General features: G+C 39.7%; 1 protein-coding gene across 9 annotated transcripts in view; it reads left to right on the top strand.

The window, feature by feature from the left end:
* Positions 1 to 18,813, top strand: part of TASOR (transcription activation suppressor) — a 63,687-nt gene that overhangs the window by 22,165 nt on the left and 22,709 nt on the right. For all 9 annotated transcript variants that reach the window (XM_003818719.6, XM_034956697.3, XM_008972073.5 and 6 more), the window contains 5 exons: positions 541 to 644; positions 724 to 827; positions 12,539 to 12,611; positions 12,703 to 12,774; positions 14,351 to 15,052. In XM_003818719.6, coding sequence (XP_003818767.2) covers positions 541 to 644; positions 724 to 827; positions 12,539 to 12,611; positions 12,703 to 12,774; positions 14,351 to 15,052 — 1,055 coding nt within the window. The remainder of the gene's footprint in view (positions 1 to 540; positions 645 to 723; positions 828 to 12,538; positions 12,612 to 12,702; positions 12,775 to 14,350; positions 15,053 to 18,813) is intronic.

Here is an 18,813-nt window from a genome sequence, read left to right as displayed (position 1 = left end):
AGCCTTTTAGTTTCTGGCTTAAGGATGGAAGATTGGAAATATTGCCTGGCTAGCTATCTACCCATGTATATATCTGGACTTCCAGTATCAAATCCCCTTTACTGCTGGGCACAGTGGCTCACTCATGTAATCCCAACACTTTGGGAGGCTGAGGTGGGAGGATCACTTGAGACCGGGAATTTGAGACCAGCCTGAGCAACCTAAGGAGACCTTGTCTCTACAAAAAGACCCAAAAAAACCAAAATTACCTTAGCGTGGTGGCACATGCCTGTAGTCCCAGCTGCCCTGGAGGTTGAGGTGGGAGAATCACTTGATCCTAGGAGGTTGAAGCTGCAGTGAGCTGTGATCGCACCACTGCACTCTAGCCTAGGTGACAGAGTGAGACTGTCACAAACAAAACAAAAGATCTTTAGAATAAGGTGAGATATTCGTAGATATGCTCTTCTATTTTCCATCAAGTATACTTTTTTGTGTATGTGTTAAGATTGCTAGAGTTGAAAATACAGATAAGGCAAACATGTTCTTTAAATTTTCTTTCAGACCTGAGAAATTAGATGTTGAAACAGTTATGAGTATTGATCATCTGAAACAGAAAATCCCTCCAGCACTGTTTTATAAGGAAACATACTTAGGTCCAAATGAAGGTGAAGTAATTTAATTTTATTGAAATGTATTAGAAGCAGACTTGATTTGGATATTTACTATGTATTTTTCTTATGTCAGTTTTGAAGAATGGAATGTATTGCAGCCTTTATGAAGTTGTGGAAAAGACAAGAATTGGAAGTAACATGGAGAGTTTACTGCAAAAACTAGACAGAGAAAAACTTGTGAGTGAAAAGTTTTTTAATGTTTCTCATTCTTTGTTACAAATATGCATATTCATGTGTGATCATATTAGTGTTTCAGTTTATTTTTGCCTCTGAAAGTACCATGAGGTGTCTGTCTGTTGCTGCTGTTTAGTTAACAGTGTTTTACTGTGGTTCTGGTATTCTTTTATTTGGGCCATGGTATTGGAGCTTGTGCAAACCAGTCTTTCCCATGGAATATCTTTTTTTTTTTTTTTTTTTGAGACGGAGTCTTGCTGTCTCACCAGGATGGAGTACAGTGGCGCGATCTTGGCTCACTGTAATCTCCGCCTTCCTGGGTTCAAGCAATTCTCCTGCCTCAGCCTCCTGAGTAGCTGGGATTACATGTGCACACCACCACAGCCAGCTGATTTTTGTATTTTTAGTAGAGACGGGGTTTCACCGTGTTGTCCAGGATGGTCTCAATCTCCTGACCTCGTGATCTGCCCGCCTCAGCCTCCCAAAGTGCTGGAATTACAGGCGTGAGCCACCGTGCCCAGCCCCCATGGAATATCTTTATTGTACTTTGTGATTAAGAATGTGATTATCAGGCCAGGCGTTGGTGGCTCACGCCTGTAATCCCAGCACTTTGGGAGGCCGAGGCAGGCAGATCATAAGATCAGGAGATCGAGACCATCCTGACCAACATGGAGAAACCCTGTCTCTACTAAAAATATAAAATTAGCTCGGTGTGGTGTAATCTCAGCTACTGGGGAGGCTGAGGCAGGAGAATCGCTTGAACCCAGGAGGCAGAGGTTGTGGTGAGCCAAGATCGTACCATTGCGCTCCAGCCTGAGTGACAAAAGCGAGACTCCATCTCAAAAAAAAAAGAAAAAAGAAAATCCAAGAACAATAAACTCAGTGAGGTTGAGGAGATAAAGGAACACTAGAGTAGTTGGGGGAAAGTAGTAGGGACCTGTGTCATACAGCGTCATTCAGGCAGTGTTCAAGTGTTTGGAAATTTGGATTTGATCCTAAGAGCAGCAGATTTTGAAGGATTTTCAAGGGTGTGCATTGAAACTTTGAAAGGGTATGCAACATAAGATCTGTGTTTTGAATAATTACATTAGTTACTCGAGAATAAATTGAGGAGAGATGAGGTAGAAACTATTACATTAGAGGGTGATGGCGGGTGGGATGACAAGGTAATGATACAAGAAGAGACAGATTTATGCGATATTTCTGAGGTAAGGTCCAATTTAATACTGAAGCGTATCTAGTTTGGGTAGAGGGATTGGGTCAAACATCAGATTGTGGTGGGTTGAGAAGTGAATGGAAAATGAATGTGATGCCAGTATATGTGGTTTAGCTGAAGGCGAGGAGGTGGTTGGAGAGAAGGGAAGTGGCTGTTCCAAGGTTTCTTTTTGTCTTGCTAAATGGTGGTCGTAAGTTCCAAGAAAGAGGGATACAACTTTTTTGCATAGGTGCGCCATTTAATACAAGTTTTACAACAGTTGACTTTTTACTTCTCACTTTGTTGAGCCTCAGTTTCCAGGTAGTCGAATGGCAGTCAAATATCTTTGAGTTTCAGAACGTGCAACTTCATGTTTAATGGCTACATAGAATTTAATTATTTTCATATATATGTGCTTAATCAGTCTGTTGTTTATAGATGGGATAGTCAGATTGACATAAAACTTCCAGGCAGAGTTATAAAACCCTTGCGAGTCTTTGACTTACAGGCTAGAAACCTTTCAATTAAATGTCCTAGAATTAAAACACACACGCGTGCACACACACACACACACACACACACTGTCTCTCTCTCACTTTCTGTCTCTCTCTCTCTCTCTTTTTTTTTTTTTTTTTTTTTTTGAGACAGACTCTCTCTCGCCCAGGCTGGAGCGCAGTGGCACAGTCTCAGCTCACTGCAACCTCCGGGTTCAACCTTCCGGGTTCAAGCGATTCTCCTGCCTCAGCTTCTCGAGTAGCTGGGATTAGAGGCATGTGCCACGACACCCAGCTAATTTTTGTATTTTTAGTAGAGACGGGGTTTTATCATGTTGCCCAGGCTGGTCTCAAACTCCTGACCTCCAGTGATCCACCCGCCTCGGCCTCCCAAAGTGTTGGGTGAGCCACCGCGCCTGGCCCTTCCTTCTTACTTTCTCACTGCATATGAACATAATTTTATGTTTGTATTACATGGCTTGTTTTCTTCTGAAAGCCTGACTACAATGCAAGCATTCCTCATCATCAAAATCTATTCAGTTCCCAAGTTCAGAAAGTGAAAGTTGAGATAGTAGGTTTGGATATGGAGAGATACTGAGTTACTCAAATCTATTTGGTTCTTGTGTTTCAGAGAGTGAGTATTGAGAATTCGGACAATGAGGGGTTTATCAGAAAATTACAATATCTTTCGGTTACTGATATGAGGATCAGGATAGGAAAGATGGCATTTCGTTCCTCACCTGACCAAGTATTACATTACGTTCATGGAAGACTGGATCTTTTCCAGAATCAAGAAGTAAAGTAAAATCCTAGATCTTAAAGGTTGCTAGCATTCCACAAGGATACACTCCCAGAATCTAATGTACCTAGGAATTTTGTGTAGCTATCCGTTTTCCAGCAGGCCTCACTGGGATTATTCCATCTATAGCTACTTTATTCATAGTTCTCTTGATAATGAGCAGTGCATTGAGGAATACTGATTTTTAAATTTTGTCCAAGAAATGCACACAAGGTTTTCTGAATCAGAGACAGATTTTGTGAATACCCCACAGTAAGTAAAAATGTATTGGCCCTCCTTTGCCTTAGTCCTTAACTCCCTAGGGCATGCAGGCCTAAGCCACTTGTCCTGAGTAGCTGCATACTACATAGGTAAGAGATGGGGACAAATACTTTCTATTTGCTTATAAAAGGGAAGAGGCAGCTATTCCCTCCTATCCTGAATGTGTCTCTTTGAAATGTTATGAATATTAACTCCAACTCTTTGGTATATAAATAAAATCGCTTCAGGAGCCATTTATTTAGCCCTCTTGGACCAAGAGACATTTCCAAATTCCTGGAAACTCATTCCGTATTGAAATGTAAATGCCTAGGGAGATCTCCATAGTCTTCTTGGCACCTCTGGACTTAACCTAGGAACCTCTCTTTGCCGTAATCTCTTAATCTACCCCACTTGATGCTCTCAGGGAGATAAAATAAGTTTTATTATTGTGGAGCAGAGCAATTAACTAGATAAATGACTACAGATCTAAATCTTAAGGTATGCGAAGAGTAAAATATTTGTGGGGGATATGAAAGCAAACATTTCCTTATCTTTATATCATATACATTTTGGTATATTAGAAGGCTAGGACTTTTTGCAGTGGCACGTAGAAATCCAGGGAAGTTTTCTTTTCACCCAGGGAGATGATAAATGAAATAAGATTATATTGACTTTTTTTTTTTTTTTCGTGACAGAGCCTTGCTCTGTTGCTGGGCTGGAGTGCAGTGGCGTGATCTTGGCTCACTGCAATCTCTGCCTCCTGAGTTCAAGTGATTCCCTTGCCTCAGTCTCCGGAGTAGCTGGGATTACAGGCACCTGCCACCATGCTCGGCTAATTTTTGTATTCTTAGTAGAGATGGGGTTTCACCATGTAGGCCAGACTGGTCTTGAACTCTTGACCTCATGATCTGCCTGCCTTGGCCTCTGAAAGTGCTGGGATTACAGGCGTGAGCCACCGTGCCTGGCCATCTCGCCCTTTCTTTAGTGTATTCTTTTTTTTTTTTTTTTTTTTTGACGGTGTTTCGCTCTTGTTGCCCAGGTTGGAGTGCAATGGTGCAATCTCGGCTCACCGCAACCTCCTCCTCCTGGGTTCAAGCAGTTCTCCTGCATCAGCCTCCAGAGTAGCTGGGATTACAGGCATGCTCCACCACGCCTGGTTAATTGTGTATTTTTAGTAGAGATGGGACTTCCTCCATGTTGGTCAGGCTGGTCTCGAACTCCTGACCTCATCATCTGCCTGCCTCGACCTCCCAAAGTGCTGGGATTATAGGTGTGAGCCACTGCGCCCAGCCTAGTGTATTCTTTTAATAGAGTTTTAGAATTTTCTGGATATTAGTCTTGCTCATTTTTTGTTAGATTTATCCCCAGCTGTCTTACATTTTTTGATGCTTTTGTAAATAGTATTTTCTTTCTTTTTTTGGGGGGGGCGGGGGACAGAGTCTCGCTCTGTCACCCAGGCTGGAATGCAGTGGTGTGATCTCAGCTCACTGCAACCTCCGCCTCCCAGGTTCAAGGAATTCTCCTGCCTCAGCCTCCTGAGTAGCTGGGACTACAGGCGTGCAACACCATACCTGGCTAATTTTTTTTGTATTTTTTGTAGAGATGGGGTTTTGCCATGTTGGCCAGGCTGGTCTTGAACTCTTGACCTCAAGTGATCTGCCTGCCTCAACCTCCCAAAGTGCTGGGATTACAGGTGTGAACCGCCATGCCTGGCCCGTGAATAGTATTTTCCATGTTAGTACATTTTCTGTTTCTTGTATATATAGAAATGTAATTGATACTTACATATTGATTTAATGCAGATCAATGTGAAATTTGAATGAAGTGTTTATTTTTGTACATTTTTGGGGGTTTCTATATAGAATTCATTATCTGGAAGGTAGATTGGTTTTATTTTTTTCTTGTCATCTTTATAGTAGTCCCCTGTTATCCTTGGTTTTGCTTTCTGTAGTTTCAGTTACCTGTGGTCAGCTGTTGTCTGAAAATACTAAATGGAAAGCTCCAGAAATAATTAATAAGTTTTAAATTAGTTTTCAGTAGTAGCCTAATGCTGCATCACAATGTCTATGTCATCAGCCTCACTTCCATCTCATCACATAGGCATTTCATCATCTCACGTCATCATAAGAAGGGTGAGTACAATACAATAAGATTTCGAGAGAGAGAGAGACCACATTACATAACCCTTATTATTATATATTGTTGCAGTTACTCTATTTTTTTGGTGGGAGGACAGGATTTCATTCTGTTGCCCAGGCTGGAGTACAGTGGTGTGATGTGATCATAGCTACTGCAGCCTTGAACTACTTGTCTTTTAAGTGATTCTCCCACCTCAGCCTCCTGGGTAGCTGGGCTGCAGGTGTATACCACCATGCCCAGCTAGTTTTTAAAATGTATCTATTTTTTAAAATTTTTAATAGAGAATGGGGTCTTACTGTGTTGCCCAGGCTTGTCTCAAACTCCTGGCCTTAAGCAACCCTCATGCCTCGACCTCCCAAAGTGCTGGTATTATAGGCATGAGCCACCATGCCCAGCCTGTTCTATTTTATTATTAATTATTGTCGTTAGTCTCTTAGTATGCCTAATTTACAAGTTAAACTTTATTATAGGTATGTATACATAAGAAAAAACATAGGGTTTGTTACTGTCTGTGGTTTCAGACATTCACTGGGGGTCTTGTAATATATCTTCTGCAGATGAAAGGGAACTACTATATACTACTTCTTTTTCCATGTTAATGTGCAGTCTAGGATCTGTACTAAGAAGTTGAATAAAAATGGTGATTTTGGGCATTCTTGCCTTCTTGATTTAAAGAAAAAAAAGCCTTATAACATTTTACCATTAAGTAGGAAGTCCACAGTAGTTTTTTATGTTTTAAACTTTGCTTCTTTATTTTTTTAACCATGAATGGATTTTGAATTTTAGCAGATGGTTTTTGTTTTGGGTCAGGGGTTGCATTTATCAATCTGGTCACACAGTATTTTTGGGTTCTGCAGAGAAACAGAACCAATAGTGTATGGTGGGGGTGGTATGTAAAAAGAGATTTATTGTAAAGAATTGGCTCACACATTTATGGAGGCTGACATGTCCCAAGATCATATCTGTAGTTAACAAGCTGGAGACCCAGGAGAGCCAATGGTACAGTTTCAGTCTGAGTATGCAGGTGCAAGAACCAGGACTGCCAGTGGTATAGTTCTAAGGCTGGCAGGCTCAAGACTCAGGAAGAGCCAATGTTTCAGTTCAAGTCTGAAGGCAGGGAACAGTTGACATCCCAACTTGGAAGACAGACAGGAGGAATTCTTTTGTTGTGGGGCTTAGGGTTTGCCTTTCATTCTCTTTAGGCCTTCAGCTGATTGGATATGGCCAACCTACATTAGCGAGGTTGGCTTGCTTTACTCAGTCTGTTGGTTGTAAACTCATCCGAAAATAGCTTGACAGGAACACCCAGAAAAATATTTGATCAAATACCTGGGCACTCCCTGGCCAAATCTAGTTGACCTAAAAAATTAACCATCACACATGGTATTTATTCTGTAGACCTACTAAGGTGAGTTATATTTATAGTTTTCCAATATTAAACTACCCCTGCATTGCTTGTATAGAAACTACCACCCCCCCCACCCCGCCCACCCCTGCCACAGCTTTTAAAGTAAATTGTGGGGTTTGGCTTTTGTTTAGGAATTTTGTATCTGTGATGATGAATGAGATTGACCTGAAATTTTCCTTTCTTATACCATCTCTGTCTTTTTTTTTTTTTTTTTTTTTTGAGACAGAGTTTCGCTCTTGTCTCCCAGGCCAGAGTGCAGTGGCACAATCTCAGCTCACTGCAACCTCTGCCTCCCGGGTTCAAGGGATTCTCCTGCCTCAGCCTCCCAAGTAGCTGGGATTACAGGCATGCTCCGTGACACCTGGCTAATTTTTGTATTTTTAGTAGAGACAGGGTTTCATCATGTTGCCCAGATTGGTCTCAAACTCCTGGGCTCAAGTGATCTGCCTGCCTCGGCCTCCCGTAGTGCTGGGATTACCAGGGTGAGTCACCAAGCCTGGCCAACTTTTACTTTTTTGAGACTTGTTTTGCTATTTCTGTCTTTAAGTCAGAAAAATAGTCAATAAATACTCAGTTGTAAGTACTGCTTTAGTTGCATTTCACGTTTTAATGTGCAGTATTTTCATTATTCATTTCTAAGAAATTTTTATTTTTTAGTTTCCAATTTTTTTTTAACTTTGATATATGATGTAGAGGTATGTGTATAGGGAAACAGGGATACTTTTGTCTTTTTTATTTCTAATTTAATTGCATTGTAATCAACAATGGTGATTATTTGAAATTTGTTGAGACTTTAAGATCTGTGTGGTCAATTTTTGTACATGCTCCTTCTGTGTTTGAGAAAAATGTATAATCTATAATCATTGGGTGCTGGGTACACAATTCTGGGTTGACAGCTATTTTCTTGCACTTTGACTATGCTGCAGTGTCTTATGGCTTCTATTTTTGTTTAGGGGTTAGCTCTCAGTCTAATTGTTCCTTTGTAGGTCCCCTGCCGCCCCCTGGCTACTTTTTAAATCTTTTTTTTTTTTTTTTTGGTCTTTGATGTTTAGCAGTTACAGTATCTAGGTGTAGATTTCTATTTATCCAGCTTGGTATATCTTTTCCTTTCATATCTGTGGATTTGTGTCTTTTTTTCTGGAAAATTAGTTATCTCTTTTATTGTACTTCTCCCTCATTTTCTTTAGCTTGTCTTTTTTTTTTTTTATTTTTTTTATTTTTGAGATGGAGTCTCACTCTGTTGCCCAGGCTGGTGTGCAGTGGCATGATCTTGGCTGACTGCAACCTCCACCTCCCGGGTTCAAGCAGTTCTCCTGTTTCAGCCTCCCGAGTAGCTGGGGTTGTAGGTGTGTGCCACCACGACTGGCTAATTTTCGTGTATTTAGTAGAGACAGGGTTTTGCCATGTTGGCCAGTGGTCGTGAACTCCTGACCTCAGGTGATCCACTGGCCTCGGCCTCCCAGAGTGCTGGGATTACAGGCGTGAGCCACTGCGCCCGGCCTGGCCTGTCTTTTTAGGACTCTGAAGAGGCATATTTTCCACGTCTGTTAACCTTGTCTATGTTTTCCATCTATTTGTTTCTCTGTGCTGCATTCTAAGTAACTTCATCATAACTGTCTTCTAGTTTAAAAATCCTGTAATTAGCTGTGTCTCATTTGTTGCTTTATTTATTTATTGTGTTTTTAATTTCACAGGGAATGTTTTTTATTTTTATAAGTTACATTTGAATTTTTTTGGATCTGCCTGGTTATTTTATAGCAGGTTCTTGTTAAGTCTTTCAGAAGTATTTAGTGAGTACCTATCATATGCCAGGCAGAGTTCTAGGAGGTGCACATTATATTCCGGTATTCTTTGCCAATATTTTTTAAGTGAAATAAAATTCACATAACATAAAATTAACCATTTTAGCCTTTTTTTTTTTTTTTTTAATAGGCAGGGTCTTGCTTTGTCATCCAGGCTGGAGTGCAGTGGTGTGATCCTGGCTCACTGCACCCTCGACTTTCTGGGGTCCAGTGATTCTCTTACCTCATCTTCCTGGGTAGCTGGGGCTACAGGTGCATACCACCACACCTGCCTGATTTTTGTATGTTTTGTAGAGACAGGGTTTTGCCATATTGCCTGGGCTGTTCTTGAACTTGGCCTCCCAGAGTGCTGGGATTAACAGGTGTGCACCACCGTGCCCGGCCATTTTAGCCATTTTAAAGTATATAATTCTATGTTTTTTTTAAAAGTAGATTCACACTGTTGTGCAACATCAACACTATCTCATTCCCGAAAATTTTCATCTCAGAATTCACTGTACATTCCCCCTTCCCAATCCCTAACAGCCATTAATCTACTTCTGTCTATATGGATTTATCTGCTCTGAACATTTTATATAAATAGAGTCAAGAATATGTGGCGTTCGGTGCCTGGCTTCTTTCACTAAGCATAATTTTCAAGGCTCATTGATGTTGTAGCATATATCAGAACTTCATTATGTTTTATGGCCCAGTATACTTTCATTGTGTAGATAATACCACATTTTGTTTGTTCTTTTATCAGTTATTTCTATTTCTTGGCTACTATGAATAATGGTGCTATGAACATTAGCGTAAACATTTTTGCGTGAAAATGTTTTTAATTCTTCCAATTATTTTATGTCTTTAAAGATTTCATAGTGGATTATTTTCCTTTTTGCATCTGATAATTCCAATTTTTGATGCCTTTGAGTGTTTGAATCTTTTTTTTTCTGCTGAATCTCACTTTAGTGTAGCTTATTTCCTTCTAAGCTTTTTTTTTTTTTTTTTTTTTTTTTGAGACAGGACTCTCTGTTGCCTAGGCTGAAGTGCTATAGTGCGTGGCACAATCACAGCTTCACAGCTTGAACTCTCAGGATCAGGCAATTCTCCCACCTTAGCTTTCCAAGTAGCCAGGACTATAGGCATATGACGCCACACATGGCAACTTTTAAAATTTTTTTTGTAGAGTTGGGGTCTTGCTGTGTTGCCAAGGTTGGTCTTCAACTCCTGGCTTCAAGCAATCCTCCTCCCACTTCCACTTCCCAAAGTGCTGAGATTACAGGCATGAGCCACTGCGCCTGGCCCATTGTACATGTATTTATACTAACTCTTTTTTTGTGGGGGTGGGGGAGTGCTATAATACCTTTAATGTTATCTGGAAATTTAAAATAGTAGAATAAACTAATTAAAAAACCCCAGAGATTGGATTAATATCTTTTTTTTTTTTTAAGAATAACCAAACAGCTAAAATAGAGACAACAGGAGCACAATTTGCAGGATTTTTCTTTTCTGCAGAGTTGAATGGATTTCGTTGGGCTGAAGCCACAGATATAACTGCTGAAGCCTCTGTCAGCCTTAGTGTTGTTTCTGATCATAGATTGCCTGTACTCCATGGATTTCTGGAAACATTGGGCCCCCTTAAAATACAGGAATCTTTAGGTTACTGGTAGTGGAATTTATAAAACCTAGTATTTGGAGTGAGTGAGAGGTTAAAGGCATCTAATTGGTTTTCGTCAGTGAGCACAAAACATGAAAATCTTGTGCTTCGTAACTTTTTATTTCATCAACTAGGAGTTTGAACAAAATATTAAAAGAAGTATATTACCTAAAATACTTTGGATAAAAGTATTTGAAACAAAATTTTCAGGTACATTGTCCGCTTGTAGAATACTCTAAGAGACTTAGCGTGGCTATAAATGGTAGCCGTAAGACCCAGTTAAATATCTTGCAGGGCCAATACTATATGTCAGCAGTATGATGTAACTTGGCCTGAGGATTTTTAACCTTGGCCCTGGGATTTTTAGGAAACAAGGCCACCTCAGCACAGATTAACTATTAGAAACCTTACAACAAAGTTTACCCTTACAAGAATATTTAAACTTCCTTTATAAAAGAAAGACCTGATAACTGACCCTCATGGAATCCAGGCAGTAAAAATGGGGAAAGATTCCCCAAAGTTTAGAATGGTCTTCAGATGGACCTAGTCATTTGGTCATCTGACCCCCTGACTTTATCTGTCCCATACCACCAGCCTGCTTCCACTAAAATAACCTCCTTGAGTACCAGGTATCTAAGACTCATTTTTGGCACAGATTGAACTGAAGGAGAAGTTGACCCTGGAGAAAGTGGTCAACTAAGCTACCTGAAACCCCCAAACACAATACCACTTTACTTTTGAGTGTGCAAACAATGTTTTTATTAAATGTGAATTAGTAGCACAGTTACTTTTTGTCCTCTGAATTATTAGTTTTTATACAGGCGTTGTTTACTGGAATTGTTTTAGTAGGAATTTAGGTAGTACGAGTTTTCTTTCAGAACTCAGATATCCTTTTGTGTTCAGTTGCCATGCTCAGTTTCTCATTTACCCAAAACATTGTGAACTATTGCAGTAGCCCCTGAAATAAATTCTTTGCGTTAGATTGTTTTTCTGCGTCCTGCACTGTGCTGTCAAGTCTTCTTTCTTACTGTTGTTTTAAGGAAACAGTAGCTCAAAGGGATATGCTCTCAAGGACATTCCTGGCCAGCCTGGCTTCTGGTCTTTTTACAGCTAACCCATGATCTTGCATTCCTGACTTGTCTTATACATTTATCCTAGTCTGTCCTCACCCTGTTGCCATTGATAAATATTGTGATGTTTGTAAACTGTCCATTACAACTCACCTTTGCTCATGGTGTTGCCTCTACTGAAATGTCCTTCCTACAATCTCAGGCTCTTGTCAGTGTACCCATTCTTCAAAATCCACTTTTGATACACTTTCAGTAAACCTTTCTTGACCATCTTTTACTACCATAAACAAACTGTATTTTTCCATTTCTGTTATTTTGTAAATCTCTTAGGGAACTTTTCTGTCTTATGTAATTACTGGTATTTATTGTGGTACTCTTTCTACCTAATTATAAACTTCTCGTGATCAAGGATCTTGTGTTGCTTGTATTTGGATATCTCTGGGCAAATTCCCTTACATGTGAAAAGTGTTCATGTAATATGTGTGCAGTTAGATTATGGCAACACATTGGGTTTGTGATTAGTCTGAACTCTTGCAACGCAGTGTTTCAAAGCATGTTTTATATCTAGCATCTAGCACATTACCTTGGCCATTAATAAACATGTCTTTTGAACTGATGAAGAAAATTGAAGTCTTTAGTTTGGTCCTTGTATTTTAGCTTCAGGGAAAAATTAACGTGGTTTTGCAGTTAGGGGAGTTCTTTCAGTAACATTTTCTCATTAATGTTATGAAAACCAAGGAATTTTTATTTGATTGGAATCCTGTTAATCAGCAGAGTTGGTAGAAAGAATTAACTAATTCATTAGCAATATTTTTTCTTAAAAGATTATTAAGAACTTTTTTTCTTTACAATTAGTAGAAAATGCTGTGTGTCTGCCTTATGGTGAATAATAATAAAGCAGATACAACTTTTCCTTCCCCTCAAAATACAGGTTCTTGTTAAACCTTTGGGAGACCGAGGATACCTTTTTCTTCTCTCCCCTTATCAGATGGTTCCTCCATATGGTAGGTGGTCTCTCTTTAATAAATTTTTACAATTCTTTCTTAACTTTTTAGTTAAAACACATTGCTAATGAGTTTGGCTTCTGTTTTTTAGAATATCAGACTGCCAAGTCTCGAGTCCTACATGCTTTGTTTCTATTTCAAGAACCTAGAAGCATAGTTACTTGTAAGTTCTTTGAATATCTAAATCTGGTTACTTATAGATACTTAACATTTCATTGAAATTTTCCAGATAACTCACTAAACATTTTGTCTTTCTTACATCATGTTTCAGGAAATACTGGGGGTTAAGAGGTATTAGCAATATAAGACACAAATTATATGTTTTTTTTTTTTTGATACAGAGTTTTGCTCTTCTTGCCCAGGCTGGAGTGCAGGGGCGCGATCTCAGCTTACTGCGACCTCCACCTCCCAGGTTCAAGTGATTCTCCTGCCTCAGCCTCCTGAGTAGCTGGGATTACAAGGCATCTACCACCACTCCCAGCTAATTTTTTTGTATTTTTAGTAGAGACGGGGTTTCACCATGTTGGCCAGGCTGGTCTCGAACTCCTGACCTCAAGTGATCCTCCTGCCTCGGTCTCCCAAAGTGCTGGGATTACAGGCATGAGCCACTGTGCCTGGCTGACGATTTTTTTTAACTATGAAAAATTAATTTGTGTTTATCAGTGCTCTCATAAAGCTTGATTATAATTGTTATAGTACTGTAGCTTAGTTAGGATGGTTACTTTTTATTTATTTTAGAGATAGAGTCTCACTCTGTTGGAGATACAGTCTCACTCTGTTGCCCAGGCAGTGGTGCGATCATGGCTCATTACATACAGCCTTGCCCTCCCTCCTAGGCTCAAGTGATCCTCCTGCCTCAGCCTCTTGAGTAGCTTGGGATTACAGGCGTGCGCCAGCACACCTAGCTAAGTTTAAATTTTTTTTTTTTTCTTTAGAAGCAGGGTCTCACTATATTGTCTAGGTTGTTCTTGAACTCCTGGCCTGAAGCGATCCAACTACCTCAGCCTCCCAAGCTGCTGGGATTAGAGGCATGAGCCACTGTGCCCGGTCTGTGAGGGTTTTGTATGATTATTTTTTAGCTTAGTTCAATTTTGCATTCAAATTTTAGTAACTCTAAAGCATCATTTGCCAGGATAAATATTAGGCCATTCAAAATTAATAAGAATTTTTGGCACTGATATAAGACAAGATTTGTTAACCACCTTTTCTAAGAATGAACTTTAATACTATGTATTAAGCTAAAGTTCCCACTAATGGCTTTATTTCACTGTTGGATTAAGGATGAGTTTCTCAGTTGTGGCTACTCAGCATCTACATATCTGTTCATGTGAAGTTAGTTACTACTTTATAAGAGGAAGAGATGACATGCAGGACTGTTTTGCTTGGAGCCTCAGATCTTGTTCTGTCTCTGTTTCTTCTTACATATTGCTTGCCACTATTTGAATTTCCTGGGGGCAGTAGGAAGTGAGATCTTCAATGAGTGGGTGATTTTTCCTTTAAAAATGTGTTCTGCTTTTTCATTTGTTTTAGTTTCTTATTGGCCTGTTTTAGGATCCTGGACTTTACAAGCATGCTATTCGTATATTTGCTATATTGTATATATGTACTAGGGTACATACTCGTCTGGTTCAACATTAATGTGTAAATGTTTTTATACTTCTTTGGCAATATTTAGATCTGTATTTGATTAGTTTCTTGATTGCTAACATGGTTTGCTTTTTTTTTTGTTTTATTTACAGCACAAAAAGGTTCAACCAATGCAGCACCACAGGAGAGGCATGAGAGCATGCCAGATGTATTAAAAATAGCTCAGTTTTTACAATTTTCTTTGATTCAGTGTCGAAAGGAATTCAAAAATATAAGCGCCATAAATTTTCATTCTGTTGTTGAAAAGTATGTAAGTGAATTTTTTAAGCGAGGTTTTGGTTCAGGTAAACGAGAGTTTATTATGTTTCCATATGATTCACGATTAGATGATAAAAAATTCTTATACTCAGCTCCCAGAAATAAATCCCATATTGATACTTGTTTGCATGCCTATATTTTTCGGCCTGAAGTGTATCAGTTACCTATTTGTAAATTAAAAGAACTATTTGAAGAAAATAGAAAACTTCAGCAGTTTAGTCCACTTTCAGATTATGAAGGTCAAGAAGAAGAAATGAATGGTACAAAAATGAAATTTGGAAAACGAAATAACTCAAGAGGTGAAGCCATTATATCTGGAAAGCAAAGATCATCTCATTCTTTGGATTATGATAAGGATAGAGTCAAAGAATTGATTAATTTAATTCAGTGTAGGAAAAAGAGTGTGGGTGGGGACTCAGACACAGAAGATATGAGAAGCAAAACTGTCTTGAAGAGGAAGCTTGAGGATCTACCTGAAAATATGAGAAAGCTCGCCAAAACCAGTAATTTATCTGAAAATTGCCATCTGTATGAAGGTAAAATATCAGATTGCTCTTATAACAGCCAAAAATAAAGTAGTTCTGTTCTTTCTTGTAGCAGAGGGACGTATAAATTAAAGCCTGAGGGTCAAATTCAGCCTGTCCACTATTTTTGTAAAGAAAGTTGTATTTGAATACAGCCGTGCCCATGTATTTGAATACAGCGTGCTCTCATGCTGTCATGGCAGAGTTGGCACTGAGACTGTATGGCCCACAAAGCCTAAAATATTTGCTACCTGGCCCAGTACAGGAAACACTTTACAGTTCCTGCCCTGGTACATCAGATTTCTAAATTGTTTGGTTTAGGTTAACATGACATAATACTACTAATCAGAACTCTTGTCCTTTTATATTCCTTTATTTTTTTTGAGACGGAGTCTTGATGTCTCCCCAAGGCTGGAGTGTAGTGGCATGATCTCGGCTCACTGCAAGCTCCACCTCCTGGGTTCATGCCATTCTCCTGCCTCAGCCTCCCGAGTAGCTGGGACTGCAGGCGCCTGCCACCATGCCCGGCTAATTTTTTGTATTTTTAGTAGAGACGGGGTTTCACCATGTGAGCCAGGATGGTCTCGATCTCCTGACCTCGTGATCCGCCTGCCTCGGCCTCCCAAAGTGCTGGGATTACAGGCGTGAGCCACCACGCCTGGCCATATTCCTTTATTTTTATAGTTGAAGAAGTATAATATCAGAATATTAGTATCTTTTAGGCTGTTGCATAATGAAAAGGAACCTTCTGAATTTGAAAATAAAATATGCATACACATACTCTTTTCTACCCCAAGAATCCAGGAATATCTTTGGGTTTTTCTTTTTTTGTTGTTCTTTTTTCCTTTGTTTTGTTTTAGTTGACAGAAAAAGATAGACATGTAAGGCGCTTGTTTTAAGTGTGTTTGTTTCAATATTGCAAGTCAGCTAAAACACTTTTATCTAGATTTTTAAGATCTTCACACTACTAGTTGATAAGCACAGAATGAGTTCTTTTGCATTCATAGAAAGTTGACATAACAATCCACGTTTTGTGTTGCTGTTGCTCCTCTGATTATGGCAGAACTGAATATTCTTATGCTTTTTATTAAGCAACTTGTCTCTTCAGATTCAGTGTGTCTTAGTCTAGGTTAGTCAGATCAGTGTCTTAGTCTAGGTTAGTCAGATCAGTGTCTTTTTACACTTTTGCTCTTAGCAATCTGTATTTGTATCCTCACTTTTCACTTTCCTGCTCTTTTTATTTATTTATTTATTTTTGAGACAAAATCTCACTCCGTCACCCAGGCTGTAGTGCAGTGGCTCAGTCTTGGCTCACTGCAACCTCTGCCTACCTGGTTCAAAAGATTCTCGTGCCTGAGTCTCCCCAGTAGCTGGAATTACAGGCACGTACAACCGTGCCTGGCTAATTTTTGTATCTTTAGTGGAGACGGGGTTTTGCCATGTTGGCCAGGCTGGTCTTGAACTCCTGAGCTCAAGTGATCTGTCTGCCTCGGCCTCCCAAAGTGCTGGGATTACAGTCGTCAGCCACCATGCTCAGCCTGCTCTCCTTTTACTTCTTTTATTGTTATGGTATTCAATGTGGTAGCCACTAGCCATATGTTTTTATTTAAGTTTGAATTAAAATGAAATTAAAATACATTTCAACAACCACACCATTGTATTAGTACAGAGAGAGAACATTTCCATTATTGCAGAAAGTTCTATTTGACATTACTTTTCTTTGCAGTAACTATAATGATTTTTTCTTTAGTTAACCTGTGTGTCTCTTTCTCTTTGCAATGTTGTTACTCTTTGTCTGTGTTCTTTATCTCTTTGGTGGCCTTCCTGACTTACTACCTTCTTGCACCCGTTTCAGTATCATGTTCTTCTCAGTATTGCTTTGCTAATTTGCTACCAATCTCATCTTATATACTTGCTTTTTAAGGCTTTGTTATAGACTAGCCATGTCCAGCCATGTTTCCCACTGTTCTCTCACATGTCTTGGTTAAGGGTCATCTCTCTCTGTCTAGAGTATGTCATGGTCAGTCTTTTATTTCCCTCTTTTTTTTCCTGAAGTAGCTTCCATTTCTTTCAAGCCTTATATCTTTGCAGTTCATATTCTCCTCAGCTTTCTGTCTATTCTCCTTAATGGTCTCCTCTAGTTTATGCTGGATTTGCAATCTGTGCTGAACCTGTTAGCACTTACTGACACATACTGTCTTATCTTGTGACATGTCTTGAGAGTTTTGTTTACTATGTGCTAGGTACTTTATGTATATGAACTCATTTATTAATAGTTCTTGAGTGATAGGTATTATTATCCTAATTTTGCAGATGAGAAAATCATCTCAGATAAGTTAAATAACTTTACCAAAAGTTATGAAGTTAGTGGCACAATCCGAAGTCAGTTCTGACTGACTCCAAAGCATTGTTGACAACAAACTGCTGTATTTCCTGTCACTGAGCACATTATATGCACTCAATAAATAAGATACTTATTTTTTGGTACTGTTTTTGTTGGTAACTAATTCTGTGTATGTGAAAAAATAGTTGTGGGTAAAAATCAGGCTTCATCAATAATTAAAATGATGAGAAAGCCATACTAATTATAATAAACCAAATGAGAAATGGAGCAGAGGAGGAAGGGTAGAGTGCTTAACTAAAACTAGTGACTATCAGACTTGCATTTTTAGGTGTTTCTCACTTATTTCTTTTTAAGTAATTTTGCATACTTTGTTTCTGAAGGTAGAGATTTCAAGGTTGTATTCTAACTTTTTTTTTGTTTTTTTTTTTTTGAGACGGAGTCTCGCTCTGTCGCCCAGGCTGGAGTGCAGTGGCACAATCTCGGCTCACTGCAAGCTCCGCCTCCCTGGTTCTCGCCATTCTCTTGCCTCAGCCTCCCGAGTAGCTGGGGCGCCCGCCACCATGCCTGGTTACTTTTTTGTGTTTTTAGCAGAGACGGGGTTTCACCGTGTTAGCCAGGATGGTCTCGATCTCCTGACCTCGTGATCCGCCCGCCTCGGCCTCCCAAAGTGCTGGGATTACACGCGTGAGCCACCATGCCCAGCCATATTCTAACTTTTAAAACACCCTGATCTTGATTTGGTGGTGAGCCCAGTCATTTTATGAGGTAACCTCCTAACCCATTCCCACCACCCCTTGTAACTTTTAACATAAACTGTTTTGAGGTACAATTTATATCAGTGTACCTATTTAAGCACACAGTTTGATTAGTTTTGACAGCTGTGTAATCACCGCTCCAATATATAGAACTTTTTTTTTTTTTTAAGATGGAGTCTTACTCTGTCTTCCAGGCTGGAGTGCAGTGACCCGATCTCGGCTCATTGCAACCTCTGCCTCCTGGGGTAAGCGATTCTCCTATCTCAGCCTTCCGAGTAGCTGGGATTACAGGCGTGTGCCACCATACCAGCTAATTTTTGTATTTTTAGTAGAGACAGGGTTTCACCATGTTGGCTGAGCTAGTCTCGAACTCCTGACTTCAGGTGATCCACCCTCCTCAGCCTTCCAAAGTGCTGAGATTACAGGTGTGAGCCTATAGAATTTTTTTTTTTGGTAATGGAGTCTCGCTCTGTTGCCCAGGCTGGAGTGCAGTGGCACGATCTCGGCTCACCGCAACCTCCACCTCCTGGGTTCAAGTGATTCTCCTGCCTCAACCTCCCAAGTAGCTGGGACTACAGGTTCATGCCACCACGCCCAGCTAATTTTTTGTATTTTTTTAGTAGAGACGGGGTTTCACCTTGTTAGCCAGGATGGTCTCGATCTCCTGACCTTGT

The sequence above is a fragment of the Pan paniscus genome, chromosome 2 (assembly GCF_029289425.2).
Source record: "Pan paniscus chromosome 2, NHGRI_mPanPan1-v2.0_pri, whole genome shotgun sequence".
NCBI classification, from domain to species: domain Eukaryota; kingdom Metazoa; phylum Chordata; class Mammalia; order Primates; family Hominidae; genus Pan; species Pan paniscus.
This window is presented reverse-complemented; position numbering and strand designations above follow the sequence as displayed.